Source organism: Microtus oregoni, unplaced genomic scaffold (genome assembly GCF_018167655.1).
Source record: "Microtus oregoni isolate MIOR12 unplaced genomic scaffold, Mior012 000022F_ref0000154, whole genome shotgun sequence".
Taxonomy (NCBI): Eukaryota; Metazoa; Chordata; class Mammalia; order Rodentia; family Cricetidae; genus Microtus; species Microtus oregoni.
The window spans coordinates 19,006,753-19,028,670 of NW_024543081.1; the positions used below are offsets into that span (position 1 = coordinate 19,006,753).

Here is a 21,918-nt window from a genome sequence, read left to right on the forward strand (position 1 = left end):
TGAAGTCCGCTATGCCACCACCATCACAAGCCACATCCCACATGGACAGCCTGTGCTGAGGAAGACTGCAATGCTGCCTTTGGGGGCCTGCCCTTCCCTCGTCTCCCCAACCCAGTTCAGGCCCTAGGGTTCTGGGCATCCTCCTCACTGCAGGGACCATGTAATGAACAACAGCTGAGGCCCTGGTAAACCCCTTCCCAGACTCCAGCAAGAAAGTCCGTTCATCCTCAGCAGCCCGCCTGCTCCCAACCAAAAGACATGCTGGCGGTGCCCGTTTCCTCCTTAGCTCCTCTATCAGAACCCCATCCTACCAGGCTAGACCCCAGGGCCCAGCACACTGACCAACACCCACGGGTGCTCGCATCTGCCTGGCCAAAAAACAACTCTGTGAAGGTGAACCTAGTATTTCAAACCAAACAGAACTTAGGAGACAAGGTTTGTTTATAAGAGGAAAGCCACCCTGAGAAAAGACCCAAAGGTGGGAATATCCTGTTGGCTTCTGACCACTCACTGAGAGTTCAGGACACACAGCCAACAAATGGGGCTGGCAGAATGGGCTGGAACAACAAACAGCAAAAGTGTAAAAATGGCCCACAACGATCCCTTGCAACACAAAAGTTCTGGAGGCCCACCTCAGTAAATGCGACCTGACCAGCCTTTCGTACAGCTGACCCCATCTGACCTGAAGGGAGCCAGACACGGGAGTGGAGCCCCTGTGGGGCTCAAAGGAAGGAAAAAGCAGCCCCAGGCCCAGAAGGGATAAGGACCTGGGACTCAAGGGCAAGGCAGCAGCAGGGCTCAGGTCGGATACCCCAAGTGAAGCCAGGTGAAGGGGGCAGACCTGAGCCTGCCCCCCACCGTCCACTGCCTTCCCCATAGGGAACCCTGCTCAGAGGTCAACTGCCAGCTTTCCTCAACGGCTTCTTCCAGAACAATGAGGCGGTGGTGGTAGGCATCATGGGCACTGTATCAGACGTACTGCACCGCCTGGGCACAGAGGGCGCAGGCGCCCAGAGTCTCTGCATCTCTATCAACACCCGCTACTTCTTTGATGACGTAAGCATAAAGACAGGTGCGGCTGGGCTCGCCCCCTGGGCCCTCCCAACAACTCCCTGGCTTCAGGACCCCTTCCGCCCTCCCACTGCACCTGACTCTGAACCCAGGGGAATCAAACCCATGGCCCAAGCTGTGAGGCCACAGTGCACCAGATCTGGCCAGGTGTCCACCAGGAAGTCCACCACGCTTCCTCATGGCTGAAGTGCCAAGTCTTACTTGTCCAACCAACCCTTCTGTGTCCTGGCCTACTACAGACCACACGGGCAGGTCCCTGTGTCCAAAACGATTACTCCCCACCCCGATTAGGAAATGGGGAATAAGTCACCTAGCTGCCTTCATGGTCCTGGTTGTCAGGGTAACACTGGGCACCAGAGGACAAGGCGATTCTATGGGAGGATGTCCTGAGACCTTGTCTGAGAGAAACTCTGACCCTCCTCTGAATCTAAGGGAGGAATACCGACCTCACCCTGGGTCCCTGAGCCTGAGGAAGTCCAAGGAAGTAGGGGCTCCAAGCTGGGGAGCACTGGCACTTCGCTAAGTCCCTGCCTCGTAGGAGCGGGACAATGTCCGAGCAGCAGCTATGGCACTGTTTGGGGACCTGGTGGCAACAATAGCAGAGAGGGAGCTGAGTGGCCTGCGGTCCCAGGTGTGCCTAAGTATGGTACCTCTGCTTCTACACCTGAAGGACCAATGTCCAGCTGTTGTCACGGTCAGTGCGCACCCGCAAGCCTTTCATCTTGGTCAAAGGACAGGGCAGCCAGATCGGATTGCCTGAGGGTGGGGTAGAGGGCAGCAGCAGAAGGTCTGGCCATCTGCAAGGCTTTCCCGATCACTGTCCCCTCCCGTGTGTTCCCACACTCATTCTGGCCAGCCAGGCCTGTGGGTCTACCGGCTAGAGCAGAGCATGATGGGACACAGACACACAGTACACCTGCTGACACACAGACAGAGCCCTCTTCATTGTGCCCCGCTCCCTGGACTCCCGATCATCGGAAGAGGAGACAATAGCAGCCATCTCCCCAACAAGCTCAGACAGAGCTGAGTACCTACCTACCTTCCACAAGGCACAATGACCCTAGGGTAGGAGCAGCGTCCCAGACATCAGCACAGCGGGCTGCTGAGGCGCCCCCACCCATTGCAGCTGTGGTCTCAGGGAATGGGAAGCCCAGGCTCAGCCACACACGGGCAGTGGGTGACCCCTCCCATGGCTGTCTCCACAGCAGGCCAAGTTCGCTTTCTACCGCTGTGCCGTATTGCTCCGCTGGCAGCCACGGCACACCCTGTTCTGTACACTGGCCTGGGAGAACGGCCTCAGCGCCCGCCACTTCCTCTGGACCTGTCTGGTGAGGGGCGAGGGTGCCCGGTCAGTAGTGGGGACCTGAGGTAGCTGCACACCTACAGACTCTCCTTCCCAGGGAGGTGAGGCTGGCGGGGGCAGAGGTCAACAGTCCCTGAGGCGCTTGGCAGTGACAGGTGGGCTCTCCTCTGAACAGATGACACACAGCCAGGAGGAGTTTAGCGTCCACTTGTCGCAGGCCATCAACTATCTGCACAGCCCTCACCGCCACATCAAGACCTGGGCAGCTCTGTTTATAGGTGGGCAGCATGGGCCAGGCTCACTCACCCTGCCCACCCAGCACCACAGCAGAGGAAGGGGTGGGATTAGGGAGTTGGGGGGCTTCTGGAAGCTCCTTAGGGCTGGGCCAGAACTGCCTGCATCCAGCAGTCGTGGCTCTCCATCTTGCACAGGGTACACCACCTGCTACCAACCCCAGGCCGTGTCACAGATGGTCAACGACATGGACACCAGGCTGCTATTCTCCAGTGAGCAGCCCACACCCTGGGCCTGTCTCCACACCTCCCAGCTTTCTGCAGCATCCCTATCTCAGATGGTGAAAAAGACAAGGACCCAGGCCTCCTGAGCAGACCCCCACCCCACCAGGGCACTCCATGCTGGCCAATGGACAGAAAGAACCCACTTATCCTCCTACCTCTTACGGGACTGACCTTGTAAGGGTGGGAGGTTGCTCCCAGGCCAGAATCCCTTTTGACTTGTCCTTTTTCTCTTGAAGCTTTTAAAGATCTCAAAAAAGACCCGGAACCTGGCATCAGGGAATTTGCCACCAGACAGCTCGCGTTCCTTCGGGAGGTGTCAGCCGAATCCAAGAAGTGACTTTGAGCCATCCTCTCCCAGCATCTCACCCGGAACAGCCCTGCCCCAACCCTGTCCATAGAGCTTGGTTGTGTAACATTTTTCCATTTGAAAGAAAAATCTAGATTCAACAAAAAAAAAAAAGCATAGTAGCTGCCGGCTTCCTGCCTGCTACAAGGACCCTCTGCCGTAGCCAAGCCAAGTCCTTAAAAGATACTAGCAAGATTCAGAGGCACAGACGGGACAGACAAGCAGGGGTGGAACAGATAAACTTGAAGATCTGTGATACTCTGCTAATGACTGCTCAGGGGTGGAATCAACTCCACGTGACCAGGGCCGAGGCCATAGTGCCCACAGCTGAGCATGGTCATTCTCTGGGAGTGGGGCCTGAGAGGAAAGTCTCCAGTGTCCCCAGCTGAGAGCTATGCAGGGCACGTGGAGCAGGTGGAAGGGAAGGACACCCCAGCAGGCTTCCCCATTACAAGGCAGCATCTTCCTCCAACAAGGCCAGTCAGCCCCAGCTGTAGCCCCCCCCCCAAGTTTGCAACAATCTAAAAGAGGTTGCCTGACTCCCTGAGAGTACCCCTGAATCCCTTCTCAGGCAGAGCTTAGGAGACTCACCACGGCATGTCATTCTCAGGACCCATCAGATCAGCCAGCTACAGCAAGGGACCCTCTAGCTAGCCCTCCAAGCTCAGGCTCTGTGCCCACCACCCAAAAGCCTCCACGCTCCACGCTCCATCCCCCAGGTCTTATGGAACCTGTCAGGTAGACCCTGCACACACACCCTCACCTGAGGGGATCCCCATGGCCCATATCTCCCAGCTCCTGGACTATGTCCCCCCTGGGGCAGGGACATCGTGTGGAAAACTTGGAAGGCAGACTGAAAAAAGAAACAGTGACTTTGTGCAAACATGCCACAGGTGTCGTGAGTTTCCAGCACACACAAGGTCACCACTACTGAGTTTGGGAAAGGAACACCCCCAAATGGCTGCACCTCGCCACAAGGCCTCCCTGCCTGAGACAGGCAGAAACAGTGATTGCTGGGGCTCTAAGCAGGCCCCTGAGGTTTCTGGGACCTCATCCAGGGCTAGGTAGAGCAGGAGGCCACGTGCAGGCATGAGGAGCTTGAAGAGGGAAGGGTTCGAGGCGGGTGACCAGTACAGGTGAGAGGGGTCCTGGGACTGTTATAGGCACAGAAAGGACAAATTTGTAAAGGCCTGAGGATTATGTCCACAAGTGGTGTCAATGCCAAAGGACAGAGAGCACGTCCACAGTGACATGTGTAGCCAGCCCTGTCCCTCACTGTCCCCTTTCCTCAGCTAAGAGCCAGATCTGCTCAGAACTTGAGAGCAGGAAGATCAGGCCCTCCACGGGCACCCAGCCTTCCCACACTCTCAGAGCTAACATACTCCACACCACTCTGCTGCCCTGCCCTCCTCCTCCTCTGAGCAGTGGAAGTCATTTCCCAGGCTGGTGGCCACTGTGGTCAAATCTCACATCACATGGGGCAGGGGAGTGGAGGCCACTGAAAGTTCCAAGTGAACCCTACTCTGTCCTACAAAGGTGACCCAGCCTCACCTTCTAATGTTCCAACCCCCAAACTGTCACCAGTCGGAGCTGGGGATCCAGGCTGAAATGTCAAGAACTTGTGAGACAAGGCAGACTGCAGAGAGCCGCATGGCCACCAGAGGGTGCTAGGGAGGCACACAGCAGCAATTCTACACAGGACCACAGAGGAGGGAACATGGCCTCCCAAGATTCAGACCCCATTCCCCGGTTCTGCACCACTCCTTACACACATCCACAGCTCCTGATTTATTGCCTTGAGAGTCCAGAGCACCTGAAGGCCCAGGATCTGGTAACAAAAGGTGCTGAAAACAGGTTAGGGTGAGGGCAGCGCCGCTGAAGCCCTGGGCCCAGTGGTTAAAAACACCCACCTGTGGTGCACAGGCCAGGGAAAGGCCTGGGCAGGGGGTGGAGGGGCTGGACGGAACTGGCAGGAGGTCCAGGGACAGCCGTGGGCACAGACAGGGACAGAGCAGGAACACACACGGCCACTGGGCTCCTTAGACACAGACACACTGAGGCACGGGAGTAACGGGTAGATAGGGCCAAGGCCTGAGCTACATGACACAGCATCTAGTCTTGTGCGTGTGTGGGTCTTTGAACCGCAGTCTCTGCTTAGGCCGGTACTTCTCCAGGTAGGTGAGCTGCTTGCTGTTGATGGCCCCACGGCGCTTCCTGCAGACAGGGAAGGAGGATCAGTAAGCCTGGCTTGGACACCTTGCTTTCCCTCAGGAAACTTCAGACCCTGTGGGACTCTTGGGGAACTGGAGTGGATAGACCCACAGGAAGTAGGCTAAGCTGGGGCTCTGGGGAGAGGCTGAGGGCGCTGGACTTAGTAAAGGCTAGGGTGCATTTCACCCTAGCTAGCCGGCACCTCTGCAGTGTTGTACCACGGTACAGAGAGCTGTGTGCCTGTGCTAAGCATAGCTCTTTAGGTTGCATACCCACCTGTATAGTCCAAGCTCCCCTAAGGATGCCTGCAGGCTAGTAGGCCCATACTGCTACAGTCTTACAGGGCCTGCCCAGGGAGAAGAGATGTGTGCCTATTTCAGGCAGCACAAAGGCGTCCACATATCCACGGTGGATATCACACACACACACACACACACACACACACACACACACACACGCGCGCCACAGGCTAGGACTGCAGCATCAACTGTTCAGTCCTTGCCTAGAAGATCGGAAAGACGGGATCCTCCAGGAAGGCTACCATACCACAAGGAGGTACTGGCTTGGGAGCAGCCAGGAAGGGCAGAGAGGAAGGACCTAGCTACAGAAGTAAGAGGTGAGGGGCAAGGAGAGGCCAACAGCCGAAGCCCCGCCCAGCTGCCGAGATCCACGGTGGAGCCCTACGTGCCATCCCCACCCACTGGCTACTCACTGTCGGATGAACTGGATGGCATCCTCATACTTCATCCCGCTCTCGATAAGGGCAAGAGCCACGAGCACTGGAGCCCTGCGAGGAGAAGCAGAGCTGAGGTTATCTGAGACCCCATACCCCATCTCGCCCCTGCCTCGGGCCACCTGACAAAGGTGGGCACATGAGACCCAAGTCCCTCCGCTTGCCCATGGAGGATACAGACTCCAGACAGCTCAACTAGCTGCTCTAGTCTGGTTCCCCTTGCCCCTCCTGTGCAACCTGGGGCGATGTAGAAAACCTCTTTGTGCCTAAACTCCTAGAAAAAGAGCTACAAGCATACTGGCTATTGAGCATGCCCTCCAGTCCTCCTGCAGTAGGGGCATCGGGGATGCTCCCTCACCTGGCTCATTTCCAGCTAGTGTGGGCAGCTGTTCCTCCTCAAACAGGGGTCAGGCCTGGGTGACCAGTATGTCTCTGCGGCAGCTCTTTTGCTGCATGGGGCGCAGTGACTGGATCCTAGCGGGAAGCCCTCCCTGCCAGGCTGGGAAAGGACTTGCCTGGGAACCCGGGGCCTTCAAAAGGTCAAGTGGATATGGCCCACATCCAAACTCACAAAACAATGAAGTCAGACCACAGAAGCAAAAGTTGAGCTCCCAGCAGCAACGGGGCCAGGAGCACCACCCACCACTCACCTTCCCAGACCCGCCACACAGTGCACAGCCACGCAGCTGCCCGGGTCATTGTAGAACTTGGCCTTCAGTAGGCTCAGCCAGTCCTCCACCACCTTGCCAGGAGGGGGCGCCCCGTCATCAAAGGGCCAATCCTATGGAGGAAGATGCTTAAGGACTTGCCCTATGGATGTTAGCTTTCCTTCCCCTGTCCCTCAGGATTTTGGGAGGGAGGGGAAGGCCGGCCCACATGGAGAAGGCTCCAGCCCAAGGTATGTTGGGACATAGTGTGGAGAAGACAGAGGTGAGACCCATCACCTATCGGTCCAGACTTGGACCCGCTGGTTCCAGGGCGAACCAGCATGGGTCTGCAGGAGCGAGCTGATGGAGGGTAGCTCTTGGGGTCTCTACCTCTCGGCAGCTCCTGGAGGTCACCAGCTTACGTGGCTGTTCTAAGTCTAACCAAAGTGTCTCCTGAGGAAGGGAGATTGGCTGGGGAACTTGGTACGGAGATGCTGACAGGCCTTTGTCTCACACTTCCCTAAACACCCACACTATGGGAGGCCCTTGAGGGTCAAAACAGCCTGTAGGATCTCACAGCAGGAAAGGGTCCACGGGAGGAGTCCTGCCAGGCCTAGGCGACCCCAACCTCCTCCCTCCTGTACAAACTGCCATGCAGTGGATGTGAAACCCTGTCAACACACGGTCCTCACAGAGGAGTAGCCCAGGGTCACTCTGGTGTTGAGGACAGGACACCAGGGCCTCAGCACAGTCAGACAGGGTCTGGTGCGTGAGGCCTGACTCAACCAGGCTCCACACTGGGAAGAGAGGCCTTGTGCCCAGGAACTGGCTCTGCTCTGACCCTCTAAGCACCAGTTCTACAAGGCTGCCTCTCCGCCACTCAGCCCCCAGGGTCAGGACGCCAAGGAAACAGCAGCTAGGATCCCTACCCATGGCCTCTGCACAGGGTCTCCTGGGACTCACTGCTGCCAGGAGACAGGCTCCCACACAGCAGGCAATGAGAGGCTGAACAGAGGGCCCTGGAAGCCGCGGGGAGAAGCCAGGCAGGCACCTGCTAAGCCCTACCTCATCTGAAACAGGGTCTCCATCTTCACCAGCCAGAGCCAGCGGGGCCCAACCCCAACCCATAGTGCAGGTGGAGAGGCAGCACCATTAGGGAAAGGCCACTCCTCATGTGCACCCTCCTACTTCAGCTGTTGTCTCAGAGAATATCTGACTCCAAGCCTCAATTGTTCCATAAAGGAACCACACAGAGGCTACAGGCTGCCAATGGACTTGGAGCACCTAACAGGACCCACAGGCTCCAACACAGACAGGTGTTTAGAAACTACAGTCAAGAGCACTGAGCATGTGCAACCTGACCTCGGGGGCTAGTCTGGGAAGGTGGGTGCCGTGGAGACGACTCTGTCAGAGTCATTTGCCCCAAACACCAGACCAGGCACAGAGAGCCCAGCATGTATCAGGTGGCAGCAGAGGACCCAGCCTCACAGTGAAGAGCCCCAAATCTACTGTCCAGACAGTCACAGTGCCCAGAGCTACATGTCCCTCACCACAACAGTGATGCCGTCCTTCTCCAGAGGGGTCTTATCGTAGGTCACTTCACACACACGCACCACGGTGGTAGCCCCATACTTCTTCAGGTCCTGGGGTAGGAAGAGGGAAAGACCCGGTGGTTCAGAGTTCAGCCTAGAGCTCTGCCCATGCTGAGTCCCCAAAGGTCTGCCTGCCCCTCTGCAGCCCCGAAACAGAGAGGTGTCCCCTATGACTGCCTCCTCTGAGACAAGCAGACTTCATAAATCATCAGGTGGGCCTGAAGGCTTAGTGACTGGCAGAGTAACCTCCGCTGGTGCTTCCGGGTCATCTGCCCCTGTCCGACCTGGAGACGCTAAGGAGCCCGCCTGTGTTCACTAACATGTTCAATCACCATGATTTCAGCCCCATCTTGTCCCCCACGCCACTGCAGCATCCAGGACAAAAGGTCTCAGCAGTAAGGCCTCGCTCTCCAATAAAATCACCCAGTCCTTGGAAGGGTAGCCCAGGCCTCAGGGAGCCCCTTGCATCTGCATGGCCCGCTCTTCCTGGGCTGCAGGAGTGTGTTCCGCAAAGGTCCTTTGGAGTCTCCAGCAAGCAAACCTCAGGGGCTGGAGACTCGAGTCAGCAGGGTGGCACCACACACCACTGGGGAAGCCCCATCCCTTCAGAGGAAAGTTCACGCAGCTCACAGCCAACATGGGGTATTTATACCCAGAGCCACAAGCAGGGCCAGCCCCCACCTACCTGCTCCCAGTGGGTATTTTGGGAATGGTGAGGTATGACTGGGTCTTGCTGGCCATGAGATGGGAACACCAGACACAGCAAGGCCAGGACCCTACTATTCTGAGAGTGCAAGGAAAACGGGGGAGCGTCGACCTCAGAGACCATGGGAGCCTCAGAGACCATGGGGACGTTGCAGAGTCCATGAAGGAGAAAGCTACCACCCAGCTCAGGACTCGGTCCCAACCCTACTCACACCTTGAACCCTCATCACGCTTACACTCTGACCCCTGGCTTTAGCATACTGAGCCTCAATTCTACTCACTTGCTAGTCTCATCCTGGTCACATGCTGAGCCCCCATCCTGGTCACTCAGTACTTTTTCCTAGTCTCTCCTTGGGTCCTGCTATTAACTCAGCTATCAACTCGACACCTCATCTGCAAAAGGGGTAGGCTCAGAAAGTAGAACCTCATCCTGGTCACACGCTGAGTCCTCATCCTGCTTCCAGTCTGTCACTGAGCCTTGATTCTGGTCAGGAAGCCCTCATGCTGGTCACAAACTGAGCTCTCATCCCAGTCACACACTGAGCCCTGATCCTCCTCACACCCCGACCTTCATTCTGGTCACTAAGCCTTCATCCTCATCACACACAGAACTTCATCCTTGTCACACACTGTGCCCTTAGTCCTGGTCACTCATGGTGCTTTTTCCCCCTCTGCTGTTATCTCAAGGTTCTCAACGGTAAGAGGGCCCATCTTCCCTGGCGGAGCACTAAGCTAGGTGTCCAGGGCCCAGGTTCCCTGACATAGGGTGCCCATTGCCTTCCTCTATGCATTCTTTCCTGTTTTGATGCCCACGAGCCCACAGGGCTTAGCCCATGCCACAGAGGAGGACTAAGAACCTAAAACCACGAAAGTCTATTCCACGAACTACCCAGCACTCGGCGTCAGACTCTCTGCAAGCAATTCCAGGTCTGCAGCAGGAGCCCTGCACAGGGCCCCAGTGAGGCCATGCTGACAGTCTCCAGCTCTACCCCACACAGACTCTGAAAAATACTGGAGGTGGAGTGAGGGTGGCTACAGACATGGGTAGACTCTCCACATGTCACCTCCCAGCTGCAGAGGTCACTTTCCTTTCCCCAAGAATTCCTGGAGCCTGAGCTTGTGGGCTGGACTAGCCATGAGGTAGCCCTTCCAGCCCATCTTCCATCTGCCTGTCTCCAGGGCATTTCCCCATCAGCCCTCATCCCACCAACCTCTTTCTTGCTCAGTTTCTAAAGAGGCCAAGGTGACCCAGGGTCCGGACGACCACAGCCTAGTCAATGTCCCGTGCCCACAAGCCTGAACGCAGCCAGACCACCAGCACCCATCACCCCTCGAGCCACCCAGGACACCCATCCAGCCCCGAGAGCCCACTCACCTCGATGAAAGTGCTGAGGGTGGCATTGCTGGGGTTGTGCGTGATGAGGAAGCGCATGTTTCGGTAGCTCACCTCCACAGGCGCGGGCCGGTTCATGCGAGCCATGCCTCCTCCGGGAACCCAGAGAGGACCAGCCAGCAAGGGCTGCACGGGGGGTCCCCCAACCCCCCACACCAAGTCCAGTGAGACCCCCGTGCTTGTCCAAAAAAAAAAAAAAAAAAGAAAAGACCTTCTTAAAACCTCGTCCCCACACCCCGCACAAATATTGTGCAAATACTTGGGAGGAGGAGAGGAAAGCTGCCTGGTGGTTGATAATTCCAAAACAAAACCCGACTCTAAAAAAGAAAAGGAAAAGAAAGAAAACCCCCCTCTCCCAGTAAGATGGGCAGCTCCAAAGTCCTGTCTCTTAGAGTGGAGTAGTTACAAAGAGGCAAAAATAAAAATAACAACAACCAAAAAAACTGAGCAAAGAGAACTTCAAGTTGGTGACTCTGGCCGCAGAACACTGTCCTCTATGGGGCTGTCGCCGGGGACACCCTCTCTGCATGGGTGGGTAAAGGAGAGTCCCCTTTGGTCTGGACCCAGCACTCAGGACCAAACAGAAAATGAACTTGAACTCAACCAACTCTGGCGGCCCTGGGCCGTGGTGGGCAGGCAGCCTGTGATCCGGGGCGTCTGTCACGTTACCCCATCAGGGAACGGCAAGTCCTGGAGAGGGGCAGCGGGCTCAGGCAGCAGTGCTGGCCTCTGGCCTGGCAGCAGAGGCCATTGGGAGGCAAGGGCAATGGTGAGGGCCAGAGAGGCACGGGCCTCCTCAGCAGCAGCACCCACGATGTTGGGAACGGCAGTAGTTAGAGCTGCTTTCCTGGAGTTCCTCCATCAATCACACACTGGTCTTCGGAAGGCACAGTCTATGGGAGGGGAGAAAGAAATGGGAGGTTCCTGTTGGGCCTCAGAGTCTCCATATGAAAACACAGAACAGACAGCTCCGGCCAGGGCTGCCTAGGCCCCTGGGGTGAGAGAAAAACCACACACAGACACCGAGACAGGGTGAAGAGGGTATGAGGGCTCATCCCAGGAGCAATGAGAACCCCACAAGCGTACACCCACAGCAACAGAAACCAGTCCACCAAGCCTGGTCCCCCATCTCACAGCCCATGAGGACAGGGCCCTTCTCTTGGGACTGCTAGCCACAGAACAATGTACAAGTTCAGATCGTTCTGCAAGGGTAGGTCTCGGGGACAATCGGTACTGCCAGAGGAACGGGATGAGTGGCCTCAATTGTTGCCCCTCGGGCTTTCTGTAATCTCCACCCACAGCCACCCCTTTCTGGGACTTGCCAGGCACTAGAGGTAAACAAGATATTCTGCCACGCAAGATACCACAGCCCAAAAGGCCAGCTGCCAGGCTCATGCCAAGGAAATGACAGAATAGGTAGCCAGGAAGGGGGTCACACTGTGGCAGGGACCGGGGGAAGGACACTACTGGAGTGCATCAGCCCTTCCACCCCATCCTTCCCCTCTCCAAATGTACTAGCTACAAGGGCCCAAAAGAGCAGCTAGCCCCCTGTCACTCTCTGGAGGGCCTGGGACACCCTGGGCACATCACAGGCCTCTCCGGACCTAGTTCCCACCTACACAGTGAGGGGTTGAACAAGATGGCACCACAATCCCTTGGGCTATGACCCAGTGCAGAGCCTGAGCCCCTGGGCCCAGCCCACACCCCACCCATCATTCTTCTGCCCAAATGAAGGCCCCTCCAGGACCCCCATCTGGAAGAATTCAGCCCATATCTCTTCCCCCTGTCCCGGCACCCACTTCTCCAACTGCCCACCAGGCAAACCAGGCCCTGAGATGCTCAGCCTGGCTGCAGGAAGGGCCTAGCCGAGGACCCTGGACTCTTGCCTCAAGCCGTGAGCACAGGCCCCACTGTCCAAGGCTCTCTGTGCCAGGCAGCACAGGCTCCTCACTCACCACCTTCTATATCTGGTAACACTCAGCACTCCAGGCCAGGTCAGCGCCTCAGCTCACAGCTCATCCTTGCCATAATTTTGGCAGCACGCATTGTGGGGGCCCCTTGTGGGGGCACCTTGTGGGGCCTGCTTTGGCCAGCCCTAGGCATGCAGAGCCACGACCAGCCCGAGTATAAGCAAGGAGAGTTGCATGCTATGACACAAACACCTGGGCCTCCTGGGAGGGGCATCCCATGTGTGCACACTGCAATGCCCTCGTGTGCACAGAAGAAAAGAGAAGGCCCCCAGGAAGCCAGAGAACACTAGCAGGCTCTTGTAGGGCTGACTGCACCTATCCGCTGCAGAAGAACAGAGGGGCTGTGAAGCCCTAAGAGCAACAGTCATGGTCTACTTCCGCTACCCTTGGTTACAGGCTGGTCTTCTGGGCCAAGGAAGCCTGAACCACCTACAGTGCTCACCCAAGGCCTAAGGGGATGGAGGTCAGGGTTTCAGGTGGAGGTGTCTCAAGGCTGGACTGCATCTTACAATTCGCTGTACAGTCCACTGCAATCTGGGCCACACCCCCAAAGGAGGGCAAAGGAACATGCCCACAGCGTGCTCAACCACATGGTGGCTGCCCCCCCACAAAAGGAGCCCTTCCCTTGACATATCACTTCATGGGACTGAGAGGTCCAGAGAACAAGGAGGGGGCGTCTCCAGAACTCTACCCAAGGCTCATGGGCCCCCCAGCCACCTACATCCCCTAGCCCAGCAGCTCTGGGTAAAAGCTGATGGCAGAGCTCACCTTGGCTCACCATCGTGGGTCCAGGCACTCAGTCAAGCCACCACATCCTCATGCTTATGGACCCGACTAAGGTCTGGACGTTTCTCTGACTGGCCCTTCTCTATCCCAGCCTCCTCTAGCAGTATTCTAAGCATTCTGCTGCTCGCAGAACTGGCCTGTTTTTCAAGACCCATTTTTGTCCCTGTTTGCCAGACGAGGACATGGGCCAGAAGGGCGTGGAAGGACTTCTCTGGACCCTGGCCAGCACCCACCCTCCAGCAACACAGGTTTTCTCAACTAATAATTAGGAATACTTGAACCCCAGGGGGAAAAATATAGAAGGCACAGAGAGGTTCACAAAGGCTCCACTCTCGAGTGATGGAGGGGGAGTGCATCTGGCTTCAGAAGGGACCTAAATGGGACCCTGTGTGACACTAGGAGTCAGGGGTCGCAGTTCAGGGCTTTGCTCAGTCACAACAGGTAAGGTTGCTCGTGGATGGGCTGGGGACCCCAAGAACCCGTGATAGGGTGTGGTGAGGGCGCACAGCTCCCGACCTCAGCGGGGCTTCCCACCCAGCCCGCCAGGGAGCCGCCATCCCATATAGGGCCCATCCCAGTAAGGGGTAGTAGGGTCCGGGAGTGTCCTCGAGGCCGGGTCCCCGCCGCCCGCAGCCCGGCTCACCCGCGCCCACAGGAGTGCGGCCGCCTCCATGCGCCGGCCGGCCGGGCCGGGACCCGCGCGCGCCCTCCGCAGCGGCGCCGGCTCCGGGCGGATGCTGGGCGCCCGCGGCCCAGCTATTTATAGCGCCCGGCGTCACGTGGGGGGCGGTGACCGGCGGGCGACCCGACTCGCAGCGGCTCCCGCACCTGCTGCCTAAAGATAGCGCGCCGGCCGGGCAAACAAAGGCGCGGCCAGCAGAGGAAGAGGAAGGAGGAAGGGTAGGACCACCGCGGATCCGCCTGCCTTCCCCTCTCTGCATCCTGCTAGGCAGATGCAGAAGGGCCACTGGCCTGGAGGACCCCTCCCAGCTCTCCAGCCTCGCGTGTATTTACTGAGCAGCTACTGTGTGCCGGGCATCAGTACTCACTTCACCTTAGGAGCCACTTCCCGACTTCACCCCTCCAGCCTACAGTTGAAGAAACTGAGGCACTGAACCTAGGCACACTCCAGAGTCACACAGCAGACAGGAGCAGACTCTACACTGGTTCATCTTCAAGGCAACTGCAGCCTTCCAGGGCACTCCCCAGGCTCCTAGGCTCCACTGCGGCCACCGACAGGACAGAGTCCTGGTTTTGTCCTGGGGCATCCCAGGCAGGAACCCTGTACTCTCCACCACATGAATGGAGACAGATGTCAGTCCACATCTGCCCCCAGCGGCTCCATCGCCCTGGAAGCTTTCTCGAGGAGAATTTGTTGAACTCCTGTTCTGAGAATCCCTAGAGGCCTTGCCTTGCTGGGAACCCAGTTCCAAGCCTGGCTCCCAGACAGAGGCCTGGCCCTTCAATCAGTAGTTGGTGCTAGGGAGAGGAATGGGCCCTGGAAGCCTGGTCCTGGGCCAAGAGAGGCATGCCCCACCCTATACTACCAGAGTACAGTCACATTAGCCAGCCTGGCCCAGCTGCCATCCCTCTCGCTCTTGACTGACCCAGGTAAATAGGGCTGATCGTGTCCAGGTTGAAAGGTCCTCATTCAGATAGCCCCAGAAAGCCAGGCAGCCATATGAGATCCCCAGAAAATACCATGTTAATAGACCCAGTACACGAACAATATCATCTCAGCTGTCCCACCAGCTCCCAGCCTCACCACAGATCCTGCACCCACCACAAGGCACCAGCATCCAGCAGAGGAATTGAGTAAACCATCCAAGTCACCCAGCCAGGAAGCTGGACCACGCCTGGGGAATTGCCTACCCACAGAGATCCCGCTGGTCCCCAGCCCAGGTGACTGGAATAAAGATGGTACAGGTAAGTCACCTCTGGCAGCTCATCAGTTTCCATGTCTGGAAAAGGGTTTGTCAGTGGCAGGCCCAACAATTTCTGAGATTCTGTACCAGCCAGGGCTGCAAACAGGGCCCCAAGTGCGCCCCCCACCACCCCCGCAGCTGAGGCCTCTAGCTAGGCCTGGGGGCACCTGCTACAGCTGGCAGGGCCCCAAGCCTTTCGGAGAAGTCTATATATACCACAGCCAGAGCCTTCTTGGAGTCCTCCCAGAATGTCCATCTCAGAGGCCAAGAGGAGAGACCCTAGCAGGCTCCACCCACACCAGTCCCTAGGAAGCCACCCAAAGCTCTTGCATCCCTGTGCCCCACTGCTCTAAGGGTGAACCCCTCACAAAACATTCACTTTAACCCCATGCCACCCCCATCCCCCCCTTGGCCATGTGCCCTGACCCAGGGAAGGCATCTCTAATGAGAGGAGGGACCTAGCACTCAACCCCACCCCCACCCCACCTCCCACCCAGCCCTGGCACCAAGAAGCTCCCATTTGTTTATGGAAGGAACAAATGACCCAGCGTTCTAGGCAGAGGTCCAGATGGGGGAACCGTCCAGAACCTATCACGAGACCTCAGCCCTGGAGGTCTGGGGGAACCTTAGAGGAGAGGATACCTATGCCACCTAATGGCAGCTGCATGCCTTCCCAGAGGAAACCACCATGACAGCTGCCCCTTTACCACCTGCCTTGGAGGCAGGGCTTCCCCAACTTAGTCCCTCAAGGGCTACCTGAAACCATGCACGGGATGGGGGGCATGGGAGAGCCTCAAGTGGCAGGTGATCTGTAGGGCAAGGTGGACAGGGAAGGGTCCACAGAGCAGCTGACCCAAGGAGATGACACACTCCTGGTGCCTCCACTGATCATCTGCCCTGATGTCCTGCGCCGCCTGAGGCCAGTGCTAGCCCCTCTGAGCTAAGGCCAACTCTATAAATGGACGCACTACCAGAGACAGAAGCCACCTTCTAAGGTGGTGCCAGCACCCTGCATGTCATGGAGCCCTTGGGCTGGGACCTGGAAACAGCTGTGACGAAACAGACCTGGGTTTCCAGTGGGCAGGCAGCTGCTGTCCCCACCAAGGCTCAGACTGAACAGTGCCCTGTGGGGCATGGTGGCGATCCGCTGACCCAGGCTCCCACTCTCCGTGGGCACCCTCATATTGTCAGGCACTGGCTCTGCCTGCACCACTGCAGACCAGAGGCTGGAACTGTCACCCCTGAGGGCTGGCAGTACCCAAGGGGCCCAGGTAATCATTCATGAGGTCCACCAGGCACCATAGGTCTCAAAACTTGGGACCTCTGACCCCCAACAATTAACCCTCAGCTCTCTGCTCATCAGGTAGACTTGCCTCCCAGGAGGTGCCAAAGACAACTGGCTGACAGGGTACTCCTTCCCTTACACTGTCCTTCACCTCCCAAGAGCTCAGCCCATGTGAGCCACATGCCGTTTGCCTTTTACAGCCCATGACCTCCCCTACATTAAAACAGACCTTGGGTCTCTTTCCCAGAAGCAAGGGGAACTGGGAAGACATTCATTCATTCACTCACTCACTCACTCAATCAGTGTGACAAGCACACTGAGCATCCCCTGGTGCCAGTCACAGGGCTGAGTGGGATGGCGACAGGAAAGATGGGGAGAGGCCAGCTGAGTTGCATCATGGGCAGGCATCATTACTGACTCAGGGTGCCTCAGTTTCCCAGGCTGTCTCTCACTAAGGACGTGTGCTCAGAGCTGAAGGACCCTGAGCCAGCTCACCCTACCTTCCCCTCTGTAGTTCTCCACTGATGTCCCCTGCCCTGGAGCCATGGCTCCTGACTCTTCTTGCTCCTGTCAGCAGGTTACTCTCCTACAGAGTAACCCCTAGCGGGAATTCTGTGCCTCAGTTTCCTCACCTATAGAGCAGGATGAAGACAGCGACTCAACTCCCTTACCGAGTCACCAGAAATAAGAAAGCTCCAAGTTGTAGCCATTCCCAGAGCACAGCACTGCCTCCGCTCCCACTTCTGTCTACATCCGGTAAGTAGAGGACCACTTGGACATGGACGTCCCCCAAGGCCACATACCCTCAACCTTGTCATCTGGTTCCTACCTCACAACATCCAAGCACCGCCAGGAAGCTCAGGACTCTGTCTAGAGACCCGTCTGCGTCAAAGAACAACAGTCATGGAATCTGCCCCTGCCAATCGAGGGGACTTGAGGGACCCCCAGGTGTCCTCAGGCCTCCGGACTTTATTAAGGACTCCTCTGCAACATGGAAGGTGTTGGTAACAGACACACATGTCCATTTGGAAGGGCAGCTTGGTGTTTCACGTACAGCACGTATTAGCACCAGAGCTCAGAACCTGCAAAGCAAGCCACCACAGCTGTCCTCAAAGTTTGACTTAAACTTCCTGATCAAATGGTGGCTCCCACCTGCCACAGCTCACACGTCGCCCACAACTCCCATAGCCTACAAAACTCACTGGCCTTAGGGGACAGGACAAGATGGTATGGGATTCACACCTCCAGGTACCCTATTTTCTCCCCCTGAATGCCTCGGACACTCCCAGAACCAGGGCCTTGTTCTTCAGGAAGCCACCAATCACCCTCAATGTCCCAAGCTCCCTGTCACATGTGCACCTTCAAAGCACTTCTGGTCTCCAGGCCCCATGGTTGTACTGGGTTATGGGGAAGCAAATGCCATAATCAACTTCCAGAGATCACAGGGATGGAGTCTGCAGAAAGAAGCATGAGATACCAGGCAGGGAGTTACAGCACAGGCAAACACGGGCTGGACAGAGTCACCATAAAAAGGAAAATTGAGAAGGCAGTGTTCAGGCAAACTCGGTTCCCAGGGTAGGGTTGCAGAGACCACATCCTCCTACAGCAGCAGGCACCAGGTCTACCGGTATCTGTCTGTCCGGTATCTTTCCCCCAATGCACACACAAACCCCACCTGAGATCCAAGACTAAGGATTCCTATTTTACATGTGGCCAGATAGACAGACAAAGAGGAACAGGACTGCCTGCATCCTGCTTGCCTTGTCCTAGCTCAGGCTTCCTTCCTATCTCCCATTGTGTGAATTCCACAGACTCGGAAGCTTCACACCCAGAAGGCCTACTGGGCAACCGACGGAAGTTGCAGGGGGCCCACTCCACCTAATCTGCCATGCACCTTCAGACACCCCTCAGAGCTTCTCCAGCCACTCCTTGGAGCCCAGAGACTGTCACTTTGTACACAGCTATGACCAACATGAGAAGAAGTGACTTTTCAGAACCTCACGGGGCCTTCAGTCCCCAAATAATAACAGATGACAAACCAGGCTACCACGTGTTAGCAGTGGAAATTAAGAGTGACATCTGCCACTGGGAGGACCCACAGTCATATGATATAGACAGACAGATCCTATGGCTGACTGGCAGGGGGGGGAGTCTCTGGACCTCACTGGTCCTTCTGTGCTGCAGGCTTAGCCCATGGCTGTGCTTCTCCAGGGCTACACCACCACATGGCCTCCTACTGTAGTCCTGACCCACTTTCTGGTGGTGTGGCTGGCATGGAAGTAACAAGGGACACAGGGATCAGCCTACAATGAAGCTGTCATACCACAGTGTGAAGGCAGAACTTGAATCCTACAGGAAGAAGATGCCACCCTGGCCATAAGGGTGACACCCTTCCCCACTCGCCCTAAGTGTGATAACACCCTTCCCTCTAGGGTCTGCTCTTCTACCCTGCTGGCCTCCGCCAAGGACCCACCCACGCAGAGCTAGTAACACTCACCACCCTGGTCCTCAGCTTAGCCTCCACTGGCATCTACTTTTATCTCATCACCGCCATACGTGTCAGGGGTGGAGGCAGGGGCCTGATACGGCAGCACCAGGATCCAGTTCAGGGACAGCCCAAACAGGGTAGAGACTTGGGTCACAGTCTGGTACAGTTCTCACTACTGAGCAGGGGTTGGGGGAGCAGGCAGTCCTCTTGGGGGGGCTGGGATAGTAGAGGCATTGGAGGGTATATGGCAGGTCATCATGGTCCAGTGGGGGGGGGGGGCGGTCTGCCTGGTGCAGACAAGAAATAGAATCTCCGTCCACTCTCCAAGTGAGCAACCTCATGCCCAAACCACTGGCCAGATAACCCCAGTAAGCCGTAGCCTGGGTTTGGCCTTGGGCCCTATGTCCCATCAGTTCCTCCTGGGGTCCACATTTCCTCTAGTAGGGAGTAGAAGGAGAAAGTGGACCAAGCCTGCACACCCAACCTACCCAGGGCCAGTCCAGGGGCTCATTTATGCTCCCTCCTGCTCAGCACTAACCCCCACTCCTCATTCATTCCCCAGGAAGTGGAAATTCCATAAACAAGGGAGGGGCTATTCCTGCCTCTCAAGGACAGTCGCTTTCCCCTCCCCAAACAGGACGCTGTTCCAACCATGGTAATGTAAGGAAAGCTGGACACACACTTAACACACATGGACATGCACACACAGAGAGACATGCTCCATGGGAGGGATGTACTACACACCTGCACACACACAGACACATGTACACAAAGGTATATACACACATGCCTCTCCACACAGAGATGTGCACACTCCAAGACGCACACACAAGACATGCACAGTCATATTTCTGGGAAAAAGGGTGATAATCAACCAGATGTCTGTGCCAGGGAAGTAAACCCAGTATCCTGCAGTAGTAGGACCCACCAGAGTCTCCAGGGCTGTGCAGAACCTACTAAGTTTTCCTATCCTCAGCCAACAGCCCCTCTTCCACTCTGCCTGCCCCCATGTGGCCAGGAGCATCACACCGAGATGTAATGTCACCCTTACTGCAGTCCAGGTCCACTGGTAGAGCCCACTGAAGGCCTGGACCCCTCCCTTCCTGGGGCAGCCTGGCTCCGTTCTTCAAGGAACACTGGACTCAGGTTTCCATTGTGCCATCTATATACACAGCCTCCCAGTCCATGCACACATGAGGATTACCTGCATTCACGCTTATGACAGGCAAGTGGGAACCCAACCCAGGTCTGTAGCCCTGGAACCCCAACAATGCCCTATGTGGAAAGCCCAGGGCTCCTTCAATGGGACACTGGCTGCCATAGCCCATGATTCTGGGATACCAGATGCTGAGACAGGAATTCTGCCGGTCCAGGATCCCAGTGGGAGAAGACAGGTTTGAAAGCCCACCGTGGCCTCAGCATAAGACTTCATAGTCTTGGCATTTCCCTCCTCGGAATCATCCAGGCTGGTGCCAACTACTGGCATAGTGCCACCCAAGCTACAAGGCCTCCAAAGTCTAGTACCGATGAGTGGGCACAGCATCACAGAGGGAACAGACTTTCTTGGACTAACTTGGTGCTAACAGCCCCTGAGGGAGGGTCCCCACTCTCACAAAAAGTCCCCACCAGAAGCACAAGGAACGGTCCAGTGGATTTCTTTTGTTTTAATATTTTCAATGTTTATTCTTATTTTATGTGCATTGGTGTTTTGCCTACATATATGCCTGTGTGAGGGTATCAGATCCCCTGGAACTGGAGTTACAAGCAGGTATGAGCTGCCATGTGGGTGCTGGGAATTGAACCCAGGTCCTCTGGAAGAGCAATTAATGCTCTTAATTGCTGAGCCATCTCTCCAGCCCAAGTCCAGTGATTTCAATAGGTACAATCCCTAGAAGGGAACAAGAGCTGAGTGGGTCCCTGGCCCAAGGATACCCTTTTTTAGTCCTATTGGCTACCAGGTAAGTTCCACCTATTGACTCAGAGGTGCCAAGCAGTCACTGAGACCCACACTAAGTGTCCAACATAACCCCCGCCTGATGCCCACCAGGCACTGAGACCTCCTGCAGAGCCAGGATGCCTGTGGAATCGGGCCACCTCCAACCTGTGCTTTGAAAAGTTGTCACAGTGATGAAAGGCACATGAGACAAGAATGTGTGAGGGGCACCAATGCTGCAGAAGTTACCTGCCTGCAAGGTGCCAAGCCACAGGCCACAGTTCCTCTCCACAAGGAACAAGCTACAACTCCTTCTTGGGACTCTCCTCCAGGAGTCAAAAATCCCAGGACCATCAGAAGACAACTGGCCATGTGGCCCTTCCCTCATGGCCGACCCCAACCCTGAAAACAGCTTCTATAACCTGTTCAGCATGCCCACAGACAGATGGAGAATTTTGCTCTTGGGTGGGGATCCAATCTCCACCCCCACCTCCTCCAATCACCTGGGAAGTAGGAACCTAAGCTAGCCTGTCCCTCTAAAGCAGGACCAATCAGGAGGCTACCCAAGAAGCTGTGGTCCCCCAGGATGTCAGGATGAAGTTCACATGCAGGAAGCATCTCAGAAGTCTCTGACAGGCAACAAATACGTATACCCAGGCCACAGAGGAAGAGACTGGCCCAGTGGGGGAACTCAAGTATCTGAGTGGTTCATAGTTCAGAGGATTAACCAACCAGTGACCAGCTCAGAAGCCATATCCACCCCATGCTGGCTCCTCTCTGGGCCCACTATCCAGACCCACGAGTTGAAAGAAGCGCAAAGCCTCTCTGTGTGGTAGTCATACACCACACCAAATCTCAGAAGAGGCCCAGAAGGTGCTCATCACCACATTTTCTGAATGAGGAAACTGAGGCACACACAGAGCCGGCCCAGCATATCACTTCCTATGTGTTTTCTCCTTACAGTGGCCAAATCCACTAACGCATGGCAGGCTCAGACAGTCCATCCATCACC

General features: G+C 56.4%; 2 protein-coding genes across 3 annotated transcripts in view; one reads left to right on the top strand and one right to left on the bottom strand.

Annotated features, from left to right (window-relative positions):
* LOC121461327 (maestro heat-like repeat family member 5) overlaps window positions 1-3,229 on the top strand; it is a 75,083-nt gene extending 71,854 nt beyond the window's left edge. The window contains exons 25-30 of the mRNA XM_041672345.1: window positions 880-1,056; window positions 1,610-1,765; window positions 2,277-2,399; window positions 2,550-2,652; window positions 2,806-2,880; window positions 3,129-3,229. Coding sequence (XP_041528279.1) covers window positions 880-1,056; window positions 1,610-1,765; window positions 2,277-2,399; window positions 2,550-2,652; window positions 2,806-2,880; window positions 3,129-3,229 — 735 coding nt within the window. The remainder of the gene's footprint in view (window positions 1-879; window positions 1,057-1,609; window positions 1,766-2,276; window positions 2,400-2,549; window positions 2,653-2,805; window positions 2,881-3,128) is intronic.
* A 1,782-nt stretch (window positions 3,230-5,011) lies between these two features.
* Window positions 5,012-21,918, bottom strand: part of Ptp4a3 (protein tyrosine phosphatase 4A3) — a 32,917-nt gene continuing 16,010 nt past the window's right edge. The window contains exons 1-6 of one of the 2 annotated variants that reach the window (XM_041672098.1): window positions 13,919-14,008; window positions 10,502-11,412; window positions 8,380-8,472; window positions 6,833-6,963; window positions 6,162-6,236; window positions 5,012-5,452 (exon numbers count right to left, since the gene is read on the bottom strand). In XM_041672098.1, the coding sequence (XP_041528032.1) occupies window positions 5,335-5,452; window positions 6,162-6,236; window positions 6,833-6,963; window positions 8,380-8,472; window positions 10,502-10,606 (522 nt within the window). In that variant the 5' untranslated portion in view covers window positions 10,607-11,412; window positions 13,919-14,008 and the 3' untranslated portion in view covers window positions 5,012-5,334. Of the gene's footprint in view, window positions 5,453-6,161; window positions 6,237-6,832; window positions 6,964-8,379; window positions 8,473-10,501; window positions 11,413-13,918; window positions 14,009-21,918 lie in introns of those variants that run through there. The other variant, XM_041672099.1, reaches the window with a different exon arrangement.